The sequence below is a fragment of the Paroedura picta genome, chromosome 1 (genome assembly GCF_049243985.1).
Source record: "Paroedura picta isolate Pp20150507F chromosome 1, Ppicta_v3.0, whole genome shotgun sequence".
In the NCBI taxonomy this organism is placed as follows: Eukaryota; Metazoa; Chordata; class Lepidosauria; order Squamata; family Gekkonidae; genus Paroedura; species Paroedura picta.
The window spans coordinates 124,415,803-124,434,083 of NC_135369.1; the positions used below are offsets into that span (position 1 = coordinate 124,415,803).

Here is an 18,281-nt window from a genome sequence, read left to right on the forward strand (position 1 = left end):
TCAGGCTTTGAGAAACCCCAGAAGTGGCACGATCATGCAGCATATGGTTGGAAGGCATAGCTGTGTACACACCCACCCCGGGCCCCTCCCCTTCCCACCCCCTCTAGGTCCATCATTGGCCATTTTGTGAGGGGTAGGTTGACATGACCATATATAGTCGTACCACTTAATAAACATTTTACAAATTAAAAAAATATAAAAAATAATTAACTCCCACCCATTCAGGAAACCCTTCCAGGGCCATCAAGAAACCCCAAGGTTTCATAAAACCCTGCTTGAGAAAGCCTGGTATAGAATATAGGTAACTATTTAACCTTTCAGATCACTAGAAATATAGTTATAAAATCAAATACTATACCACCTCTTGGTTTAGAAAAACCTGAATAAGAATTGAAAGTGATATATAATACCTGCATTATATATCTCTACATTTTCTTGCATCCTATCTTCAGTCAAATAGATTTATGGAACACTGCAGAAATCTGCAAAATCTTTTTACCCATCACAACAGAAGGAGGTGATGGGAAGGTGCCTCTCTTTTACTACCTTCAATGTTGTGTTAACTTTCTCAAATTTGTTAATAATTCTTAGGGTTGGGAGGATTTTAAAATAGCAGTTTGTATCCAAAATGTAAACCTAAAAGGGAATTATTGTAAACTGTATAGAAATTCCCAAGAATGGGGATTAGCCTCTGTCTCTTTTCTGTTTTAATGTAAAAGCAGTTTATTTATTATTGTTTTATTTTATTTTATAATTTGATTTATTGACTGCCATTCCCAGGCCAAGCTGGCTCGCGGAGATTTATGATAAAATCCCAATAAACACCAGAAAAAAAAATACAAATTATAAAATCACCAGGCAACATAATCCCATTCTACTCCCTCTCAACTGACAGGCCCAGGACAGGGCAGATAGCTCTACCCCAGCATGCACTGCCAGCTGACCTGAGGGTGGCACCTTCTGCTCTAGGTTTTCAGTGCATCCTGAGGAGGAACCCCAGATCTTCCATGACCTTTCCTCAACTAAAAGCCTGGTAGAAGAGCTCCATCTCGCCGGCCCTGCTGTGAAAGCTCCATAAGGGCCCTGAGCTCTTCCGGGAGCTCATTCCACCAGATCGGGGTCATGACTGAAAAGGCCCTGGCCCTGGTTGAGGCCAGGCATACCTCCCATGGGCCAGGAACCACCAGAAGATTCAAACCCACAGAATGAAGAGCCCTGCAGGGGGCATAAGGAGACAGGCGGTCACTACGATATGCAGGGCCCAGACCACAGATGGCCTTAAAGGTTAATACCAAAACCTTGAACTTAATCCAGAACAGAATTGGCAACCTCAGCACTGGCTGGATGTGGGCCCTCCAAGATGACCTGTAGAGAACCCTAGCAGCCACATTTTGCATCAGCTATAATTTCCAGGTCAAGGACAAGGGAAGGCCACGTAGAATGAGTAACAGAAGTCTAGTCTGGAAGTGACCATCATATGGATTGCTGTAGCCAGGTGTTCTGGGGAAAGGTAGGGCAATAGTAGCCTGGCTTGGCATAGATTGGAAAATGCCACCTGGACTACTTTAGTGATCTATTCCCCCATAGATAGGGAGGTGTCAAAGATCACCCCCAAATTCAAGTGCAGCCAACAGATCTAATAACACAAGGATAGCTGAGCCACCTTGCTCCAGCTGGCGCCTGAGATCATCCATCAAGGTGACCAGCATGGTCTCCACCCCGTGGCTAGGACAAGTGCTGAAGTTTCATCATATCAGGAGCTGATTTATGGCAGCTCTCTCAACACCTTCCCCAGAAACACAAAGTGTGAGACAGGGTGGTAGTTGGCAGGGTCCCATGGATCAAGCAATGGTTTCTTCAGTTGAGCAGAAGTTGTGGAAACATTCTAGAAAGATTCACCTTCACATTCTCCCCATGATCCCATTGAAATTTTCATTTGGTCTTGCCTTATATGAGGCTCCCAGACAAATGCTACCTTCTTACCTAAGGCTTGTGTAGGGCTGTAAACTCCCATAAAGATGCCCAAGAAGTGAACAGTAAAAAGGTAATTCATTAGCCTGTATGGTATAATTACTGACTACTCACATGGCATCTTCAGCCAGTCCCAGTATGAATAGCAAATTATTCAGATGGGCTGATCTAGGACCACTAGTTTCTCAAGAACTGCATGGCTGATTTACATGCGTAGTCAGAGGTTCTGCACTTTTTGTTCCTAGAAAATAATAGGACATACCCAGATTGTCTTTAGGTTTAGGGCTGGGCATGAACTCATGCCTTGTAGCAACAGACTCACAAATGTTTACCAGTGGGTTTGATAGATGGATTTGATTTATTGCATTTATAAAACCTTCCCTCTTGGCACAACTGTTTCAAGGACAAAACATGTAAAACATGGAGATAAACTCTATTATATAGACTCTATTATATTAAATTTATGGGATGTCTTGAATCTCAGATGGCTCTAAAGAGGAAGTGAAATAGCCCTTGCAAAAAAAGACACTCAGCTGCTCCTACCATCCCACTGGTTTCCCTTTAGATCAGGGATTCCCAATCAGAGGCCATGGACCCCTGGGAATCCTCAGGAGCACCGAAGTGGTTTGGTATGAGAAGGTCTGGGCTCCTACTCTACTTACTGCCTTCATGAGGCAGAACAGCCATAGCAGTAGTAAAGGTGGGGGGAGGGAGCAAAAGAAGAGCTAAGGGTAGAGATGTCACTTCTGGGACATGGTGGGGGGTGGCCAGTTGACATCACTTCTGGGGCTCCTCAAAGTCTGAATGATTATTTCAGGGGCTCCTCCACAGTCAAAAGGTTGGAAAATATTGCTTTAGATTATACAAAATCAGTGTACATACATGAACAACCAGCATATCGTTTGTTAATCTGAAAATCTGGAATGAACAATCCTATACTTCTTATTGGGGGCAATGATGGTGCTTTATGTATTACATTAACCACACATGCCACTCCCATCTAGCATAGTTGACTAACTCATGTGGGAGAAAACCAACTATACGGATCTTTTTCAGGGAATAAATACTCCTCACCCAGTTGTTGATTATATAATCAGGTGACTGGGCCATTCAAATGGCACCAAAGTTGCATGGAAGCCACTCACAAAAAGCAGCTTCTATTTAGGTAATAATTAAAACATTTCCAAAACTGCAAACTTGCAAAATTAAACCAATATGCCTCCTGTTTGAGATTATAATTCATCCATCACTTCCAAAATTTAAATCAATTTCTCGTTGTTTTGCTAGTATCTATAAAGGGTCAGACATGACTCGGTGCTTGCACAGGGGATACCTTTACCTTTACCTATAACAGGTATGTTGTACCTCCTTTTGTATTCTACACTATTTTAATTACATCTGAGAAACTTTGCCTGTCCACCAAATCCAGCATGTGCTACAGATGATAGTGGCTGGGATTAGATGCTTCATGAAGGACTCCAAGAATGTGCATCAGGCATCTCTGCACTGCAAAACCTATGCTTTCAGTTTGGTGTTTTAATATGAGAAAAGTTTGCAACAACAACAAAAGTTGGTATAGGGCACTAGAAAATCCTGTCCCAGCGACTGTACCCTAGGTCGTATGGGTGTACCTGGGTTTTTTCCTTCCTTTCATCTATTCATCCTGGGGGGTAGATGGATGGATGGATGGATGGATGGATGGATGGATGGACAGACAGACAGACGTGACATGCATTTATCCTAGTGAATGCCTGAATTGTTAGAAATAGGAACATGTTGCATAAGGGCACCCAGTGCTTAAAGTAAGCCCACTGCAGACTTGAACTACAACGCAGAGGGATCACATGACCATAAACAGGGGCAGTGTTTTTCTGAAGTGAGCACATAGTATAGGAAATATTTGTCTCCTAAAGGATGTAAAATTTCTACCTTGCTAATATACAATTTTTTCTGTGAGCATATTTCTTATTCCCTATTCCAGTGTTATCATTTCCCTAGTAATGGCAGATATTATCAAATCTATGGAGTGATATGAAATTTGCTAGCCAGGCTTCTGGGGACTGTAAAAGGGTTGATCTGGGCTAGCACAGCTCTTTAATTATGCTGCCATGAAGCAGTTAATCCAACCAAGTAATGCATGTGAATGGTACTGGTGATGATGCGCCAGAATATGCCTTGCTCCTCTGGGACAAAATTGGGCTCAACGCAACATCAAGCCCATAATTTTCTGAGGGAAGCTCTGCTGAGGTCATAAACCACAAGTGAGTAGCTGAGGCAGGAATGGAAGCATGTTCAGTCCTGCAAACACGTTGGGGTTGCCTGCTGTTCTCATGAGTTCTGTTAACAACCCTGAAAGTAGTTCAAGACTTTCCTTTAAAGCTTTCCCTTTTGAACAGCCAGTGATTTATCTCTTCTACTCTTCTATGAATTAAAGTTAGTAAATGACACCACATCACTGGAACTAGGAGAAACATTCCATGCACAAAGTTAAGCCAACAACATATTATTTTGGGAGAAACAAGCTGGGAGCCATGGAGAACGTCAGTGTGCGGTTTCAACCCAAGCACTTATTCAACTGTAACTGCCATTAGCTCACATTGCCTTCAGTTCTGTGCATCCAGATCATTTGTTGACATGAATCAGATTAGATCTACTGCTCCCTTTGATGGGACCACAATTCCCTACATATAAGCATGTAGGCTCCAGCGCAGGTGAGTATGATAGAGATGTAGTGACATTGCATTCCTGATCTTTCCTAATTTAATGCTGCGATATTGTACCACTGTTAACTTCAAGTTAGGAGGAATATTTTTTCAGAGAAGTGGCAGTAGTTTGATTGAGATGTTCTAGAGCTCTAGTACTTAGGAGTGTCTTGTCTCTAGTACAGGGGCAAAACTGATGGAGTACTTAGGTGTTCGCCTACCTTGGAGTTTAAGTGCTTTCCAAAAGCACTCGTATGGTGACACCGCCAGGAATAGTGGCAGTAGCCCAAAGGGATATTTGACAAAGTGCAATCAAGTGCCTTGATCCCTTTTTAGAAAGCAGGGCATTTAAGTAGCATGTGGGTTAGATGTGTTCTGTGGTACATATATAGAAGGGGTAATGAGCATCAGGCTCTAAAGAAAAGAGGTTCACATTTTTATGCACAATGAATAAACCTATCTTCCAAGGAAGTTATGCAAAACAACATTTAACCTCTTGACTCGACCATATATCAAGTGTACTCATCCTGTATATCCCACATCCTGTTTAAGTTAGGATGAATACTACACATCACCCAGTTATCAGTGGGGGATATTTTCAGAAAGAGTATTTTGTTCTGCAGCTTTTACCAGGTATTATTAACTCCATCAGTTTAGAAGCTGAACAAGCAATAGTGTACAAAGAAATTTTGGCTTACTGAAAATATATAATTCAAACACAGAATTTATTTTCCTAATGTATGGTGTAGAGATAGACAGAATAATCTGATGAACTACTCTGAACAAACAATGACTCTGACTGAGCCTGCTTAGTTGTGAATCTGGTTTTGAAAATAACCAGATATTGTTCACATTTGCCTTAACATGCATACAGAATAATATGAATTATCAGTTTAAACTGAACACACTTGTGAAAGCTAAGGACTATGAGTGTTACCCTGAACTATAATTGTTCAGCAATAGGGATAAGCATGAACCAGAAAATTCTGGTTCACTTCAGGGTACAAAATGTTTCCAAACAAACCCCCAACCCCAAAAAACCCAGAAGCCCCAAAATGAACCAGCCAAGTTCAGAGTGATCCATTTTGCTTTCCCTCACTTAGGAGCAGGGGGGGAGCGAAATGAAGCCCCAAAATGGCTGGCAGCCATTTCAGCCTCACAGTTGGGCACGTATGTCTGTCCACTGTGGAGTCAAAATGGATGGCAACCATTTAAAACTTCCATTTTACTTCCTTCTGTTTAGATGGAGGGAAGCGAAAAGGAGGGTTTAAGTAGCCTGAACTTTGAACCCAGCTGGACAAAAGGTCCAGGAAATATTCAGGGGATGTGCCTCCTTTGAACTGGGTTGGGGAGGGCAGATGGATCACCAACATTCATGAGCAACTTAAGATCATGAACCAATTTGTGCCCATCCCTAGTCTGCAGCACTATTCACATGACACGGTATTATACAATTTCTTTGGCAAAGGGCACTTTGGGTAAAGGACTTCAGAATGGTGGCTCAAGTACTACATATAAAGTGTACAACTCTTTAAGGTGGGCGTAGTCAAACTGCAGCCCTCCAAATGTCCATGGACTACAATTCCCAAGGACATTTGGAGGGCCGCAGTTTGACTACCCCTGCTTTAAGGCATAGACATCCAACAGATCATAATGATGGCAAGTTTTAAACTTAACCACACAGAATCCCCAGAAATATTGTTAAATTACTCTAAATACAGGGTGACATACTAATAGGTTGTTAAGATGCAGGCCTTTGCTAAGGAAACTAAACCTGATCATTTGCTTCATTTTATATGACCCAAGTTCCTCAACTTAAAGAAAATGTGTTCGTTTCCAAATGGGATGATTATGTTACTCAGTCTGAATTTTCAAAACAAGGGCTGGAAGTTGAGAGGGAACTGGAAGTGGGGAAGGAGCACAGGAGAGGGGTTTCAAACCAATTATTTTGAGCTCTTTGTTTCTAGGTAATGTGTTATTCTAGGTTGGCTTAAATTTAAGAAACTTTTAAAAAACATTTGGAAAACTCAGCCAGCTGCAGAAAGGATATGATTTCAAATTGAGAGGCATACTATACAATAATGCCATTCTTTTGAAATACCAAGAAGAGATTGGGGAAATAAATTTATGGAAAGAGAAAGAGGACTTAATTCTGCAATACACTTATGCAGTGGGAGTTTAGAATACTGATCCTCATAGAGTCAATAAGCTACAGCTAGAGTATCTTATTCGGATTCTTTGTCAGGCTTGAAAAATGTTCATATTTACCTGTTTTCATTCATTTTCTGGTGAAACAAATACACTTCCAGGCATAAAAACTTTCACACAGGGATAACAGTTCACATTTGGTACCTGATGGACAATGCATAGCAGAATTGGAGAATAAGGCTCAAATTTGGTATACTTGTATTTAACTTTAATGCTGCTGCTGGGACTTGGGACTGAGGACCAGTTTGGAGACCCCAAGCTATCTGATTAAGGTGCTTAAATTACAGCATCTAGTTTATGCCTAGCTTTGTGTTTGAAAGATATTGCAACTGCTTTTTTCCCTGGATGCAGGTTTGGTTTTTAGAATGTGTTCTAAATTCCACCAGTCACTAATTATGTAATTCATAACTTGGGGAGTCAAAAGGTATCTAAAATCTGTTGTTTTTAAAGCCAAGGTGAAGAAAATTGAGGGTTTGAAAGGCCATCATATTAAGTATTTGTTATTCATGTTCAGAGTCCGCAAAGCTGCTCCATTAACTATGGAGAATTCTGAGTTAACAGTGCCACAGTTTCTGTGGCACAGGAAATTATGGGAGATACTTTCAGTTCATTAATTTTATAAGATTGTAGGTATATTAATTTAGTGCAGACCATGTACAGAATGGTTCCATTGGTGAGATTAAGATCTGAACAATGGCTAGAGTGAATGACTAGTAGTAAAAAAAAATAGATTGGACAAACTCATGAGAAGTAAGATAGGCCAACATGGAACAGTGTCTAGATCGCTTCCTGGTCATGAAACTTAGCCAAATGATACTGGGCCACCTACCTAACAGTTAACCTACATAACAGAATCAGAGTAACAGAATAATAACAGTTCTTATGTTTCCCTCACAACCCTAATAAACGTATAGGAAGGGGCATTGGCAGGAAAGAAACAATGAGTAGGAAAAGTGGGTAAATCAGTGAATGAGAAAGCTTTTCCCTGCTCAGAAATGCACTCCTACAATCTTCTCCTTCCAGCAGCAATGACTTTCCATCCAAAATCAGGTGATATCAGTTTGCAGGATAATAGAATCATACATGGGGAGATTTTTGTCTGGTTAAAGTTGATTGGTGTAGTAGAAATTACAACCCCCCCCCCCTTGCTGAGTTTTTGCTTTATGTGCATTGATTATAGAATCATAGAATCATAGAGTTGGAAGGGGCCATACAGGCCATCTAGTCCAACCCCCTGCTCAACGCAGGATTAGCCCTAAACATCCTAAAGCAATTCTGCATTATCCTGTCCAAGGCCATTTCAACATAGATTATTTGCCTTGGGTTTGATGCTCTTGGGAAGACATCCATCTTCAGACTAACTACCTTATTTTTGCAGTAGCTGGGTCACTTTTCTGGCGTAACAGTAGTATACTGAAACAGGAGTATACAAAAAAACAGTGCAAAAGTCAAAGTTACACCCTTCTAAGTCCATTGAAGTCAATAGGTTTAGGAAACTGATTATTCTTTGGAGGGCACTGTAGATTATTATTTTTTTCTTAACGATCCTTAACCATTCATCTTTCTGCAAAAAAGTGCTCCTTACTGTTTTCCTTCTGCAGTGTACCAGATGTAAATACCCAATTCAAACTCTGAAGATGGGGAAAACACTTGGCGGGAGTGATTTTGATTGGACAATAGTCCTGACGTGCTGGTGGGGGGTTGTACATGTTAAGGAACACACCTCTTTAGAATCCTATGGTGAAACATAGACCACAGTGATATCTGGAGCTTGATTCATGTGGACACTGGGCACATTGTAGCTAAGGGAAAGCTCCTTCAAAATCTTGCAAGTGCCAGCTCACAGTGTGCAGCCAGCCAATCGAGTGCATTCAACATAACATGCCAGATTAAACTCTCATTGAGAAGCTGGCTGACTGAATTACATCAAGATGCATCAGTTTGACAGCCTACAGTCTGATGACTAAAATTCCAACTCCAAAGAGGGAGTATGTTGATAATTAGTATTTCCAGTAATTAAATGAAAAGGAACATTCAGAAACATCTGGATACATGCCTCAGCATGCCTTTCCATTGATTTCTCTGGCTTCAACTGCTGCTACGAGAATCATGAGTGATTTAGAAAGCCACCACAGATACAGATACCTGTTCACTTTCTCTATTACTACACTGGGATATAAAATACACAACAACACTTACAGAACAATATCATACATTTCAATAAGACTTGCTTAATTATTAACTAGATTGTATTACACATGTTCAGATTTTTCTAAATGTAAAGCAAGGCAAAGAAGACAAAAGCATTTTCAGGGCAGTTGTGCCTAGCAATTTGTGCCTAGTTGTGCCTGAAACTTGCTGACCAAACCGTGGGCCAATCACACAGCCTCAGCTTTCCTTCTTCTATTAGAGACCTTTCCCCATTTACTTTCTCTGCTAATGGGAAAAGACAGATTGATTTCTCCCAATCTTTCTCCTGCCTGCTGTTCCCCAAACAGTAATGCATTTTGTACACAAGAAACCCCTAACCATCCAGGTATCACCTTTGGGGAATTCAGAGAGAAGGGGGTGATCTACTACTAGGGACGGTCATGAGCCAAACCACCAAGCAAAATTCATCACAAATTTTGCCCTGATTGTAGTTTGCAAACAGAAGTTCATGACAGGTCTACCATCACAAACTTCTAGATCTTTTAAAGCAGTTTGTGACGTTTCATTGTGGTTTATGGGTGAAACAGAAGGCAGGGGTTTAAAGGGATTCTAAGACCTTTAAATCCCTATTTTCTGTTCCCTGCTGCTCAGCTGCTTCAGACTGTCTTGTGCAATCCCTTTAGGGACTGCACAAGACAACCCCAAAACAGCTGCATGATGGGGAGGCATTAACTACCCCACAGATTTTTGGGCTGATCAGCACAAGTTGCTCTTGGCTGCTCAGTTGTTTTTCCAGATGTCTGCTAACTCTGTTTAAAATAACGTCAGTTCCTTTCAGTGAGGGTTGTAGGGCCACAAGCTATGGAGCAGTACAGTTCACAAATCAAAATGCCTTTTCCCCATTTGAACCCATCCCTATCTACCACTCATAATCAGAGGATTCATTAGAGACCTATTTATTCAACAGATATTAGGGAGATTATTATTGTACACCAAGAACAGGCACAAGCAACCTCAAAAACAGCAAGGATGAGGGGGAATGTTGTAAACTACTTTGGGTGTCCACTGAGTAGAAAAATGAAGTAAATAATGGGGAAAGTAGTCTGAAGATATATGTAATTAACCTTACATATGTTTGTCTCTTTGCAATGTATGCAAAATAAAGGGCTGTTGTGGACTTTTCTGTTTAATAATATATGCCTTTGTACATGGCCAGATACAGAGAATGGCAAGCTCAGGCATTAGGCTGAATTGTAAGGTTAGCAAAAGTCTACCTTCCTCACTTACTCTCCAAAGATATAGATGCGTGCCCAAGAGCTCACACAGAATTGAGGCTTGTTTTTTTCCATTGGCATTTCTCCCATAGCCATTCTGTAATTGGACTGCAGGTTTATTTGTTTTCTAAATCACTATCTGCAAAATTCAATAACTTGCAGTTGATAAGTCTTGCAGACTAGTTTGAAAGTCCTCATTCAGTCCTTTCTCGTGGAAATTCAAGCCATATGATTCCCAGTGCAATTCTAAGCAGAGCCACACTCTTCTAAGCCCACTGACTTAAGTAGATTTAGAAGTATGTAACCCTGCTTAGGGCTCTACTGTTAGTAGCTTGACTTTTTATTCCTTGAACTCCTCAGGCTGACACAGGCTTTAAACTCTGCATGGACTTCGGGGGAGGTTGGCATGTTGTATCAGCTCATTTTCTTTATCTGGTACCACATAGAAATTTGTGCCAATGTACCTAAAATTTTGTGAAATGTTTTTCCTTCCTTGTAAACCATGACATAATATCAAAAGCCTAGTAGATTTCCTAAGAAACAACCACATAGCTGACTCCCAATTTTGGAAAATGGAATTATTGAGCAATAAAATCCAAAATAACACAGAGTGACAGGCAATCACACCAGACGGCTTATAGCTATTCATTGTGATCCACACGTTTTTAACAATAAGGGATCAAGCCTAATCAAGTCTACTCAGATGTAAGTCTGAAACTTACTCCCAGTAAATTGCCCTTAGGTTTACTGCCAAAGGCATTCGAGGACTTATGTGTTAGGAAGAAGATGCTTATGAATAATTTTGTAATCTCTGTAATTTTATAATGTCAATTTGTCAAGGGCCCATGCAAACCATTCTTTAAAAGTTTTTACCACATAGTATTATTGAAAGGTGGGGGGATTATCAAACAGAACCCTTACATTCCACAGTCTTAAAATTTGTTTAGTTCATCTAAACATTCATACATCATGATAAATCATTAAACAAAAGGAACAGGGCTCGAGTAGACATTAGACACACAGATACACACCAATGAAAATATAATGAAAGGTTAATGCAGTTAATCAATGGATTGTCCTAACACTAAATAAAATGAACTCAAAAACTGACATATGCATTTTGTTATAGAAGTTATAGTAATGCATGCAAACCCCAAGACCTAACCATTTTTCAGCATATCTGTTAACACAAAGTAAAAACAAAACAAAAAACTACTGCAAATGGTGACCAGTGGCTTACATAAATAATGTATAGACAAATGCCTAATTACTAGAGCAAAACAAGCACTTTACTGTGTCTTCCTTTTCCTAGCAGTATCTAAATAACAGATGCTTAGAGTCACAGGAGCCCTGTACGTAAGTGTGATATGGCACTGGGGGAGCTGCTGTGGAGCAGACATAACTGGGCAACATTGGGCAAAAGAGAATATTTATATTGCCTCAGATAGCTCAAGTCCAGCACAATTATTTAGAACAATTTGGTCTCTGATGTACATAATTACTGGACCATCTAAAATCTCAATATTCAATATTAGCTATGAGCCTTTTGTAAGCTTTTTTTGAGGAGGAAATCCTGTCTCTCCACCATGACCTTTCCTCTAAATTTGATGCAATAAATGAACTAGAGGGCCATCTCAAGGTCCTATCTTCATCCACTTCAGTCCACTCTCCTTGACTGATGTAGACAGGATTCTGGCAGCTGTTCAGCCGATATGTTTCCTTGACCCATGCCCCTCATGGCTAGTGAGGAGATCTAGGTCCTTCTCCAGGAGATAATCAAACAGACCCTATTTCAGGGACCTTCCCAGAGAGACTAAGAGAGGTGGTGGTTAGGCTGCTTTTGAAAAAATCAATATTGGAGTCATCCAACCCAGGCAACTACTGTCCAACTTTGCATTTGGTGCAGTCGTAGAACAACAGAGCCCCCTGGAAAAAGCACTGACTCTTGACCCAATCCATTCTGGCTTCCAACCTGCCAGGAGGTATAGATGGCTCAGATTGCCCTCATGGATGATCTCTGAAGACAACTGAATCTAGGCAGGTCAACACTACTGGCTTTACTAGATCTAACAGTGGCATTCAATGCTGTCAATCACAGGATATTATTATTATTATTATTATTATTATTATTATTATTTAGATTTATTTCCCGCCACTCCCCGTAGGCTCGTGGCGGGTCACAACAGTCCTATCCCCATTAAAATACCCATTAAAGACTTTAAAACAATCCCAACATGGCGGAAGTTCTTATTATTCCCACCCCTGCTATCAGAGCGGCAGGGAGGGTGGGGAGGAGATCTAACTTACTAGGTCCATGGGAGGGGGGAATGTTGGCATTCATTCGCTGACCCCAGCCTCAACCAAAAACCTGGCGGAAGAGCTCCGTCTTGCAGGCCCTGTGGAAAGCTGGTAAATCCTGCAGGGCCCGCAGCTCACCCGGGAACTCATTCTACCAGGTAGGTTGAAGCTGGACTTACACATGCTTTGTGTTCCTGAAAATCAGTCTGCTATCAGACTGGACCTCTTCTCTATTTTGACTGACAAACATCTCAGCAACCCTTCACTCTCTGCATTATGTACAACTGTGTCGTAATTAAACCAGGCTGTCAAATAAGGCATTTGTTTCCTTGTTTTTTTCTGGCCCATGGGGGCTAAAAAGAACAATGGATATTTATTCAGATATATTAAAATACTTTTGAATATTCTCTGGTAGCAATAAGAGAGACTGCTCTGTTTGTACTATGGTCATCCTTAAAATGTCAGCATCTACCATGAGTTACCCCCAGGGCAGTAATTTCCTCTTGTAGCATAATGAAATGTTGCAAGACCCCAAGGTACCTCAATGCTGGCTTTAATTGCTACATTTTAATGGAAAATTCTATACAGTACTTTTGTGTGCAATAATTGTATTGTCAGGGAGAGCATAAAATATGATTTACTGAAGGTTAAGGAGCATTCTACAAATTGCAGTAAAATTTGGCACATTATCAAGCCTTATTTGGCAAATCATCAATATTTGATTTTGGAACAGTCCTTTAAAAAAAAAGTTGCAGGTTTTACATGAGTTAAGTTTCCTCAGCTCATGAATCTCACCATAATGTGGCTACATCTGTTTACAAGATGAAATGAAGAATGGGATGGCAATATTTTAAAGCACTTTTTTGTCAATGAGATCAATTTAGTTAGAGAACACAGAATACATAGTAAACCTTGTTTTAAGATATCCCAGTTAATTTCAACCCAATAATTTCAATGAACTAACCAAGCTCATTTGAACAAATAGGAACATTCAAAATTATATTTTGAAATTTTATTTTCTGTTTTAATCTGCTCATTTAATAATTTGGAAATCAATGATTTAAGAGGGCTAACTGGAAGTAGGAGTGCAGCAAGTTTATAGCCAAATGACATGTTAGCAAACCAGCCTGTTTTATCATCTTATCTAAAACAAGAGTATGTATGTCTTTGCGGAGGCAAGCAAGCTTAGACCAGCCCATCCCCTTTGTTCTTTTTAAGATCTATCATCTTGCCCTTGTACCACTGAAGCTTTTGAAACTGACAGGATCAGCTTATGTGACTGTTTGGAATCTTTGGTTGTATGAGCAATTTAAGCAACTTATGTTCCATGCTCTGTAAAGCAAGGGATAGTAGTTAGTGTGGCTGGGATGAAGACAAAACTTAGAAGACATACAGGATGTAGGGGAGCCAAGGAGGCTGAAGGAAAGGTGCCGGGTAAGCAATGGTCCAAGAAAGAGGACGCACTGAGCAAGGGGAGAACAGGAGTTGAGGTACAAGGATGCTCATCACAAAGAGCAGGTTCTGGGGGGAAAATCCTAGTGTTTAAGAGGAGGAGGGGCTGCAAGCTATGGGGATAGGAAGGAGTGCTAGGAAAGCTGGCAAAGAGATATGGCAGCTAGAGAAGTGAAACAAAGGCAATAAACTGGGAAATAGAGATGTGAGGAAACAATGTGAGGTTGAGACAAAGAACTGAAGAAAGAATGAGAAAGTACAAAGTAGGACTGGGGGGGGGGCTACACATAATTCTTAGAGACAGGAGAAACTATACATATTTTGGCAGGACTAATACAGGAAGGCAAGGGTTTATACTATAGGATAGAGAAGTATGGAGTTTAGGTCCTCAGAAGTAAATGTGGCTTTTCCCCATCACAGCCTGCAGCCCTAAAGAAACAACAGGAGCAAAGAAGCAGGAGGGAGTGAATTTTGCTTTCTGATTTCATTTATATGTTGGGAACTCTTCTGTGTATTCTGAGTTAAATAATGGCCTGTTTTGATTGCATTGTGAAACTGGAATGGGACACACAGGTGACTATTTTTGCTTTGTCTTTTGTCTCTTAGACAATAAAAATCCATAAGAATTAATGTTTAAAACATGGGAAGAAACTGAATCACACTTTAGCCCTACTCGTGTCACAAATAATACCCATTTTGATGCTTCTGTAGCCATTCTTCACTCAGCAACATCAAAAGCAGAAAAAGTACTGTCTTTAGAAAGCATTGTGTTTACTCAAGTACAAAATAAGGGGCTTTTAGTGGTGTGAAAATTCTTACAGCAGAAATGATGAAGGCAAAATACAGTAAATGGGTATATTAATTCTGCTATAACCTGATTATATAAAGAAGTATGAAGGAAATAGCTGACTAATCTTTTATGAAAAGTTTAAAGTGACTCAATAAGACCCAGGTAATGAAGTTAATTAGTAATCAAGTATAAAAAAAACTAGACATCTGCTTTGCAAACAGATATATTTTTTAAAGCAGAACATTAATTCTTTCTGAATCCTAATTGTACATCTGGGATTCAATATTCCTTTGCATAACAGCACTAATACAAATGTGCAGAGGCTTATTTGTTTGATTTTATGTTTCAAAACAGCCCCAGCTGTTGCTTTTTAAATTATTCCTTTTAATATTTTGGAATACCTTAGCCAAAGACACCACTACAATAAGGTACCTGAAGGTTTCAATGGACATGTAGAAAAGTGGTGGAGACATGCACCATTCTTAAGCGATGCATAAATAAGAACCAAAATAGTAAGCAATATATGCATTTTTAAATCTTCATTCACACACGTTTTTAAAATAACATATAGCTCAAAGGTTATGCTGCTTCAGGATTAGTATTTAGATTTTTTTAAAGACTATGACTGTCAAAGAAGCATGCTTTTGCATTCCGATAATTGCAAGTAGAAGAATTATTCCACTGCTTGTTATCCTAAAAGTGAATTATGATAATTAAGCCCAGAAGTCCTGAAATGCTGTTACCCAGATGTGTTAGCAATATATAAACAGGTCAGTTTTCTGGCTTCAAAAACTAGCGAAGGCCAAAATCCACTAGTTAGGACACAACACACTTCACAGTGTTCAGTGGCAGAGTTGTAACAGGTCATTCCGTAAACTTAAATATTAACTGCTGATGGATGTAAGACAGACAGATACAAAGATGCTGCAAGACAAGACAAAACATAAATAATGGCTTTCCCCCTCTTTTTCTAGTGATTTCGGAAACCAGAATCTCTCCCTGTTTCACACATGGCCACCTTCACATGTCTTATTCCAATTTGAAAACACCGATATTCATTCTAATCACAGTAGACTGTAGTGATTACACAAACCTTTACTTATTCTGATTTCGAATTCGGAGACACCTCCTTTTCAGTGGTGGCTCCAGATCTTCTGGCCCTGTGCTGAGAATTGGCGCTGAGATAATGCATGGTGCAATAGCAGTCTTTTCTGCTGGTTTTGGCACAGGCTGGATGACGCAGCCTGTCTTGGGCAGCATCCGCAATGCGTACGCATGGTCCTCATCTGCAGGATTGTTAAGGTTGGGATCTTGCTTGTCTCCCCCAAACAGGGGCTCTTCCCCAGTCTTCTTACCAGAGTCTCCTTCTCGGTGGCAGTTTGATGTGCAGTTGTTCTCCTTCACAGATTCCAGTTCACTCACTGGCAATTCCTCTGGCAGCTGAGATTTCTTCGGATCTTGGGGCTGCTCTGAGACCTCTGGGCCCTTTGTGCCATTCACAATGACATTGCAAACTGCAGCTACACTATTTTCTGATGTGCCAGAGGCCAGTGCAGTGGGGCCACAGTGAGCTGAGTCACTACAAGGAGAAGTTTTCGTTTCAGTGGGGCTGCAATTGTTCCTGCAGTCACTGCAGTTCCTTTTATCTGAGCTACCAAAAGCCAGATTTACAACACTGCTAGCTTCATGTTCAACTTTGACTTGAGCATGTAAAGCCCTGTGGATAACATTGTGTAGTCTAGACCTGTGGCCTACAGTTAAGTCTATCACACCATCCTGTGGTCCCTGTAGTACTGTAGGAAAACCAAACTTGTTGTTCACTGGACTACTAGGTCTCACAGTCAAATCAACAACTTCATTTTTACTGTGCTCCTGATGCACTTGTGTTTGATTTAAGGACTGGCTTGAACAACTTGGTGTTGAATCAGAGGACTTGGAAGGCCCTTGTTTTGAATCTCTGGGGGACACAGAGTTATTTGTTGGCTTTGCCCCAGTTGCATCACTAGATGTACTTGGAATGAGACTTTCCCCATTGCTGGAGAAGCCATTTGGGGGCTTGGAATCATTGATGTGAGGAATAGGAATTGGAATTGGGATAGGAACTGGTAGAGGAACAATGACCGGATATGGCACTAACAAGGTTGGAGGTGGCACCAATGGGGCAAGAGATGGCAAGCCAAAGTTCATCATCTGTGGCATGGGCATAGGACCATTTGGCATCATGCTTACAGGAGGGAAGGGTAGACTGGGCAAAGGAACTCCTGGAGGCGGAGGCGGTAGTAAGCCTGGGGGATTTCCAGGCATGGTTGGTGTTGTTGGAGGGTGAATATGAGGTGACAGCATTGGCCTGTGCATAGGGCTTGATGCTGGGCCCATATTTCTGGGACCACCTGGTGGTGGACCAATTCCAGGAATCATTGGGTTGGACAGAGGGCTATTGGGATTTGAGGCATGATGAGGCCCTCGAATAAACGGCGGACGAATTTGCTGCATAATTTGCTGTTCCATGAATATGGGCAATGGAACTGGCCCACGGTTTGTCATCACCATGGGAGGACTTCGAGGTGGGACACCAATTGGAGGCACAATGCTAGCAGGTGGCTGAACAGAAACTGGCGGCATATTTGGATTCTCATTGATGGGAATAGGTTTGGGAACAGGCGTTGGGATTTTAGTGACAGAGCAGTTGGCAGTGTCAGGCGGAGAGGCAGTGGTAGATGCTGATGGTCCAGGACCTTGCATTTGGCCAGCTGCAGACACTGGGGATGGGGCCTTTCTCCGAGCATCTGCTAGCGGTATATTCCAAGAATCTGGAGTCAGCAGCTGCACCCCAGTGCCTTCTGCTTTATTTTCGACTGGAGGATGTAATGTGCTGCAGAGTCCAGCTGGAAGATTGGCCTGTGTCTCTTTGTAGAAAATGTCCATTTTGTACTGATTGAGACATTTTGCACTGCAGAACTGAAGCCTTCGTTCCCCGTCCCCAAAATCCAGATACTCTTTTGTGTGTCTTATGTGCTTACACCAGTCACATACCTACAACACAGTAACAAAATCAAAACAGATAAGAAAAAAGTGATTTCCTCTTTGTATTGTCATTTGCATCAAAATTCTTTTTACTTTCCATCATTGCTTTCTAAACATTATGAAGGAAAATATATATTTCATGGAACTTGGATCTCAATATACAGTTTACCTAATATTACATATAAATGAACAGTAATATCCTATTATTTTATGCCTACATAAGTCACATGAAAATGCCATCAAAAATGCCCACTGTAATCTATATTGCTAAAGTAAATTAAAATCTGAGTGGATAGTATTGTAAATATCTCTGTGTTCAAGTGGCTATTTCAAGAGAGTCTGAAAGAGCCCTGTGATCATAATGGTGCTTCCCTGGTTTCCATGCTTAGAGTTGCAGGAGACAATCATGCA

General features: G+C 40.8%; 1 protein-coding gene across 4 annotated transcripts in view; it reads right to left on the reverse strand.

Moving 5' to 3' along the window:
• SOBP (sine oculis binding protein homolog) overlaps positions 1 to 18,281 on the reverse strand; it is a 191,462-nt gene that overhangs the window by 2,362 nt on the left and 170,819 nt on the right. For all 4 annotated transcript variants that reach the window (XM_077302766.1, XM_077302756.1, XM_077302746.1 and 1 more), the window contains one exon: positions 15,940 to 17,879. In XM_077302766.1, coding sequence (XP_077158881.1) covers positions 15,942 to 17,879 — 1,938 coding nt within the window. In that variant the 3' untranslated portion in view covers positions 15,940 to 15,941. The remainder of the gene's footprint in view (positions 1 to 15,939; positions 17,880 to 18,281) is intronic.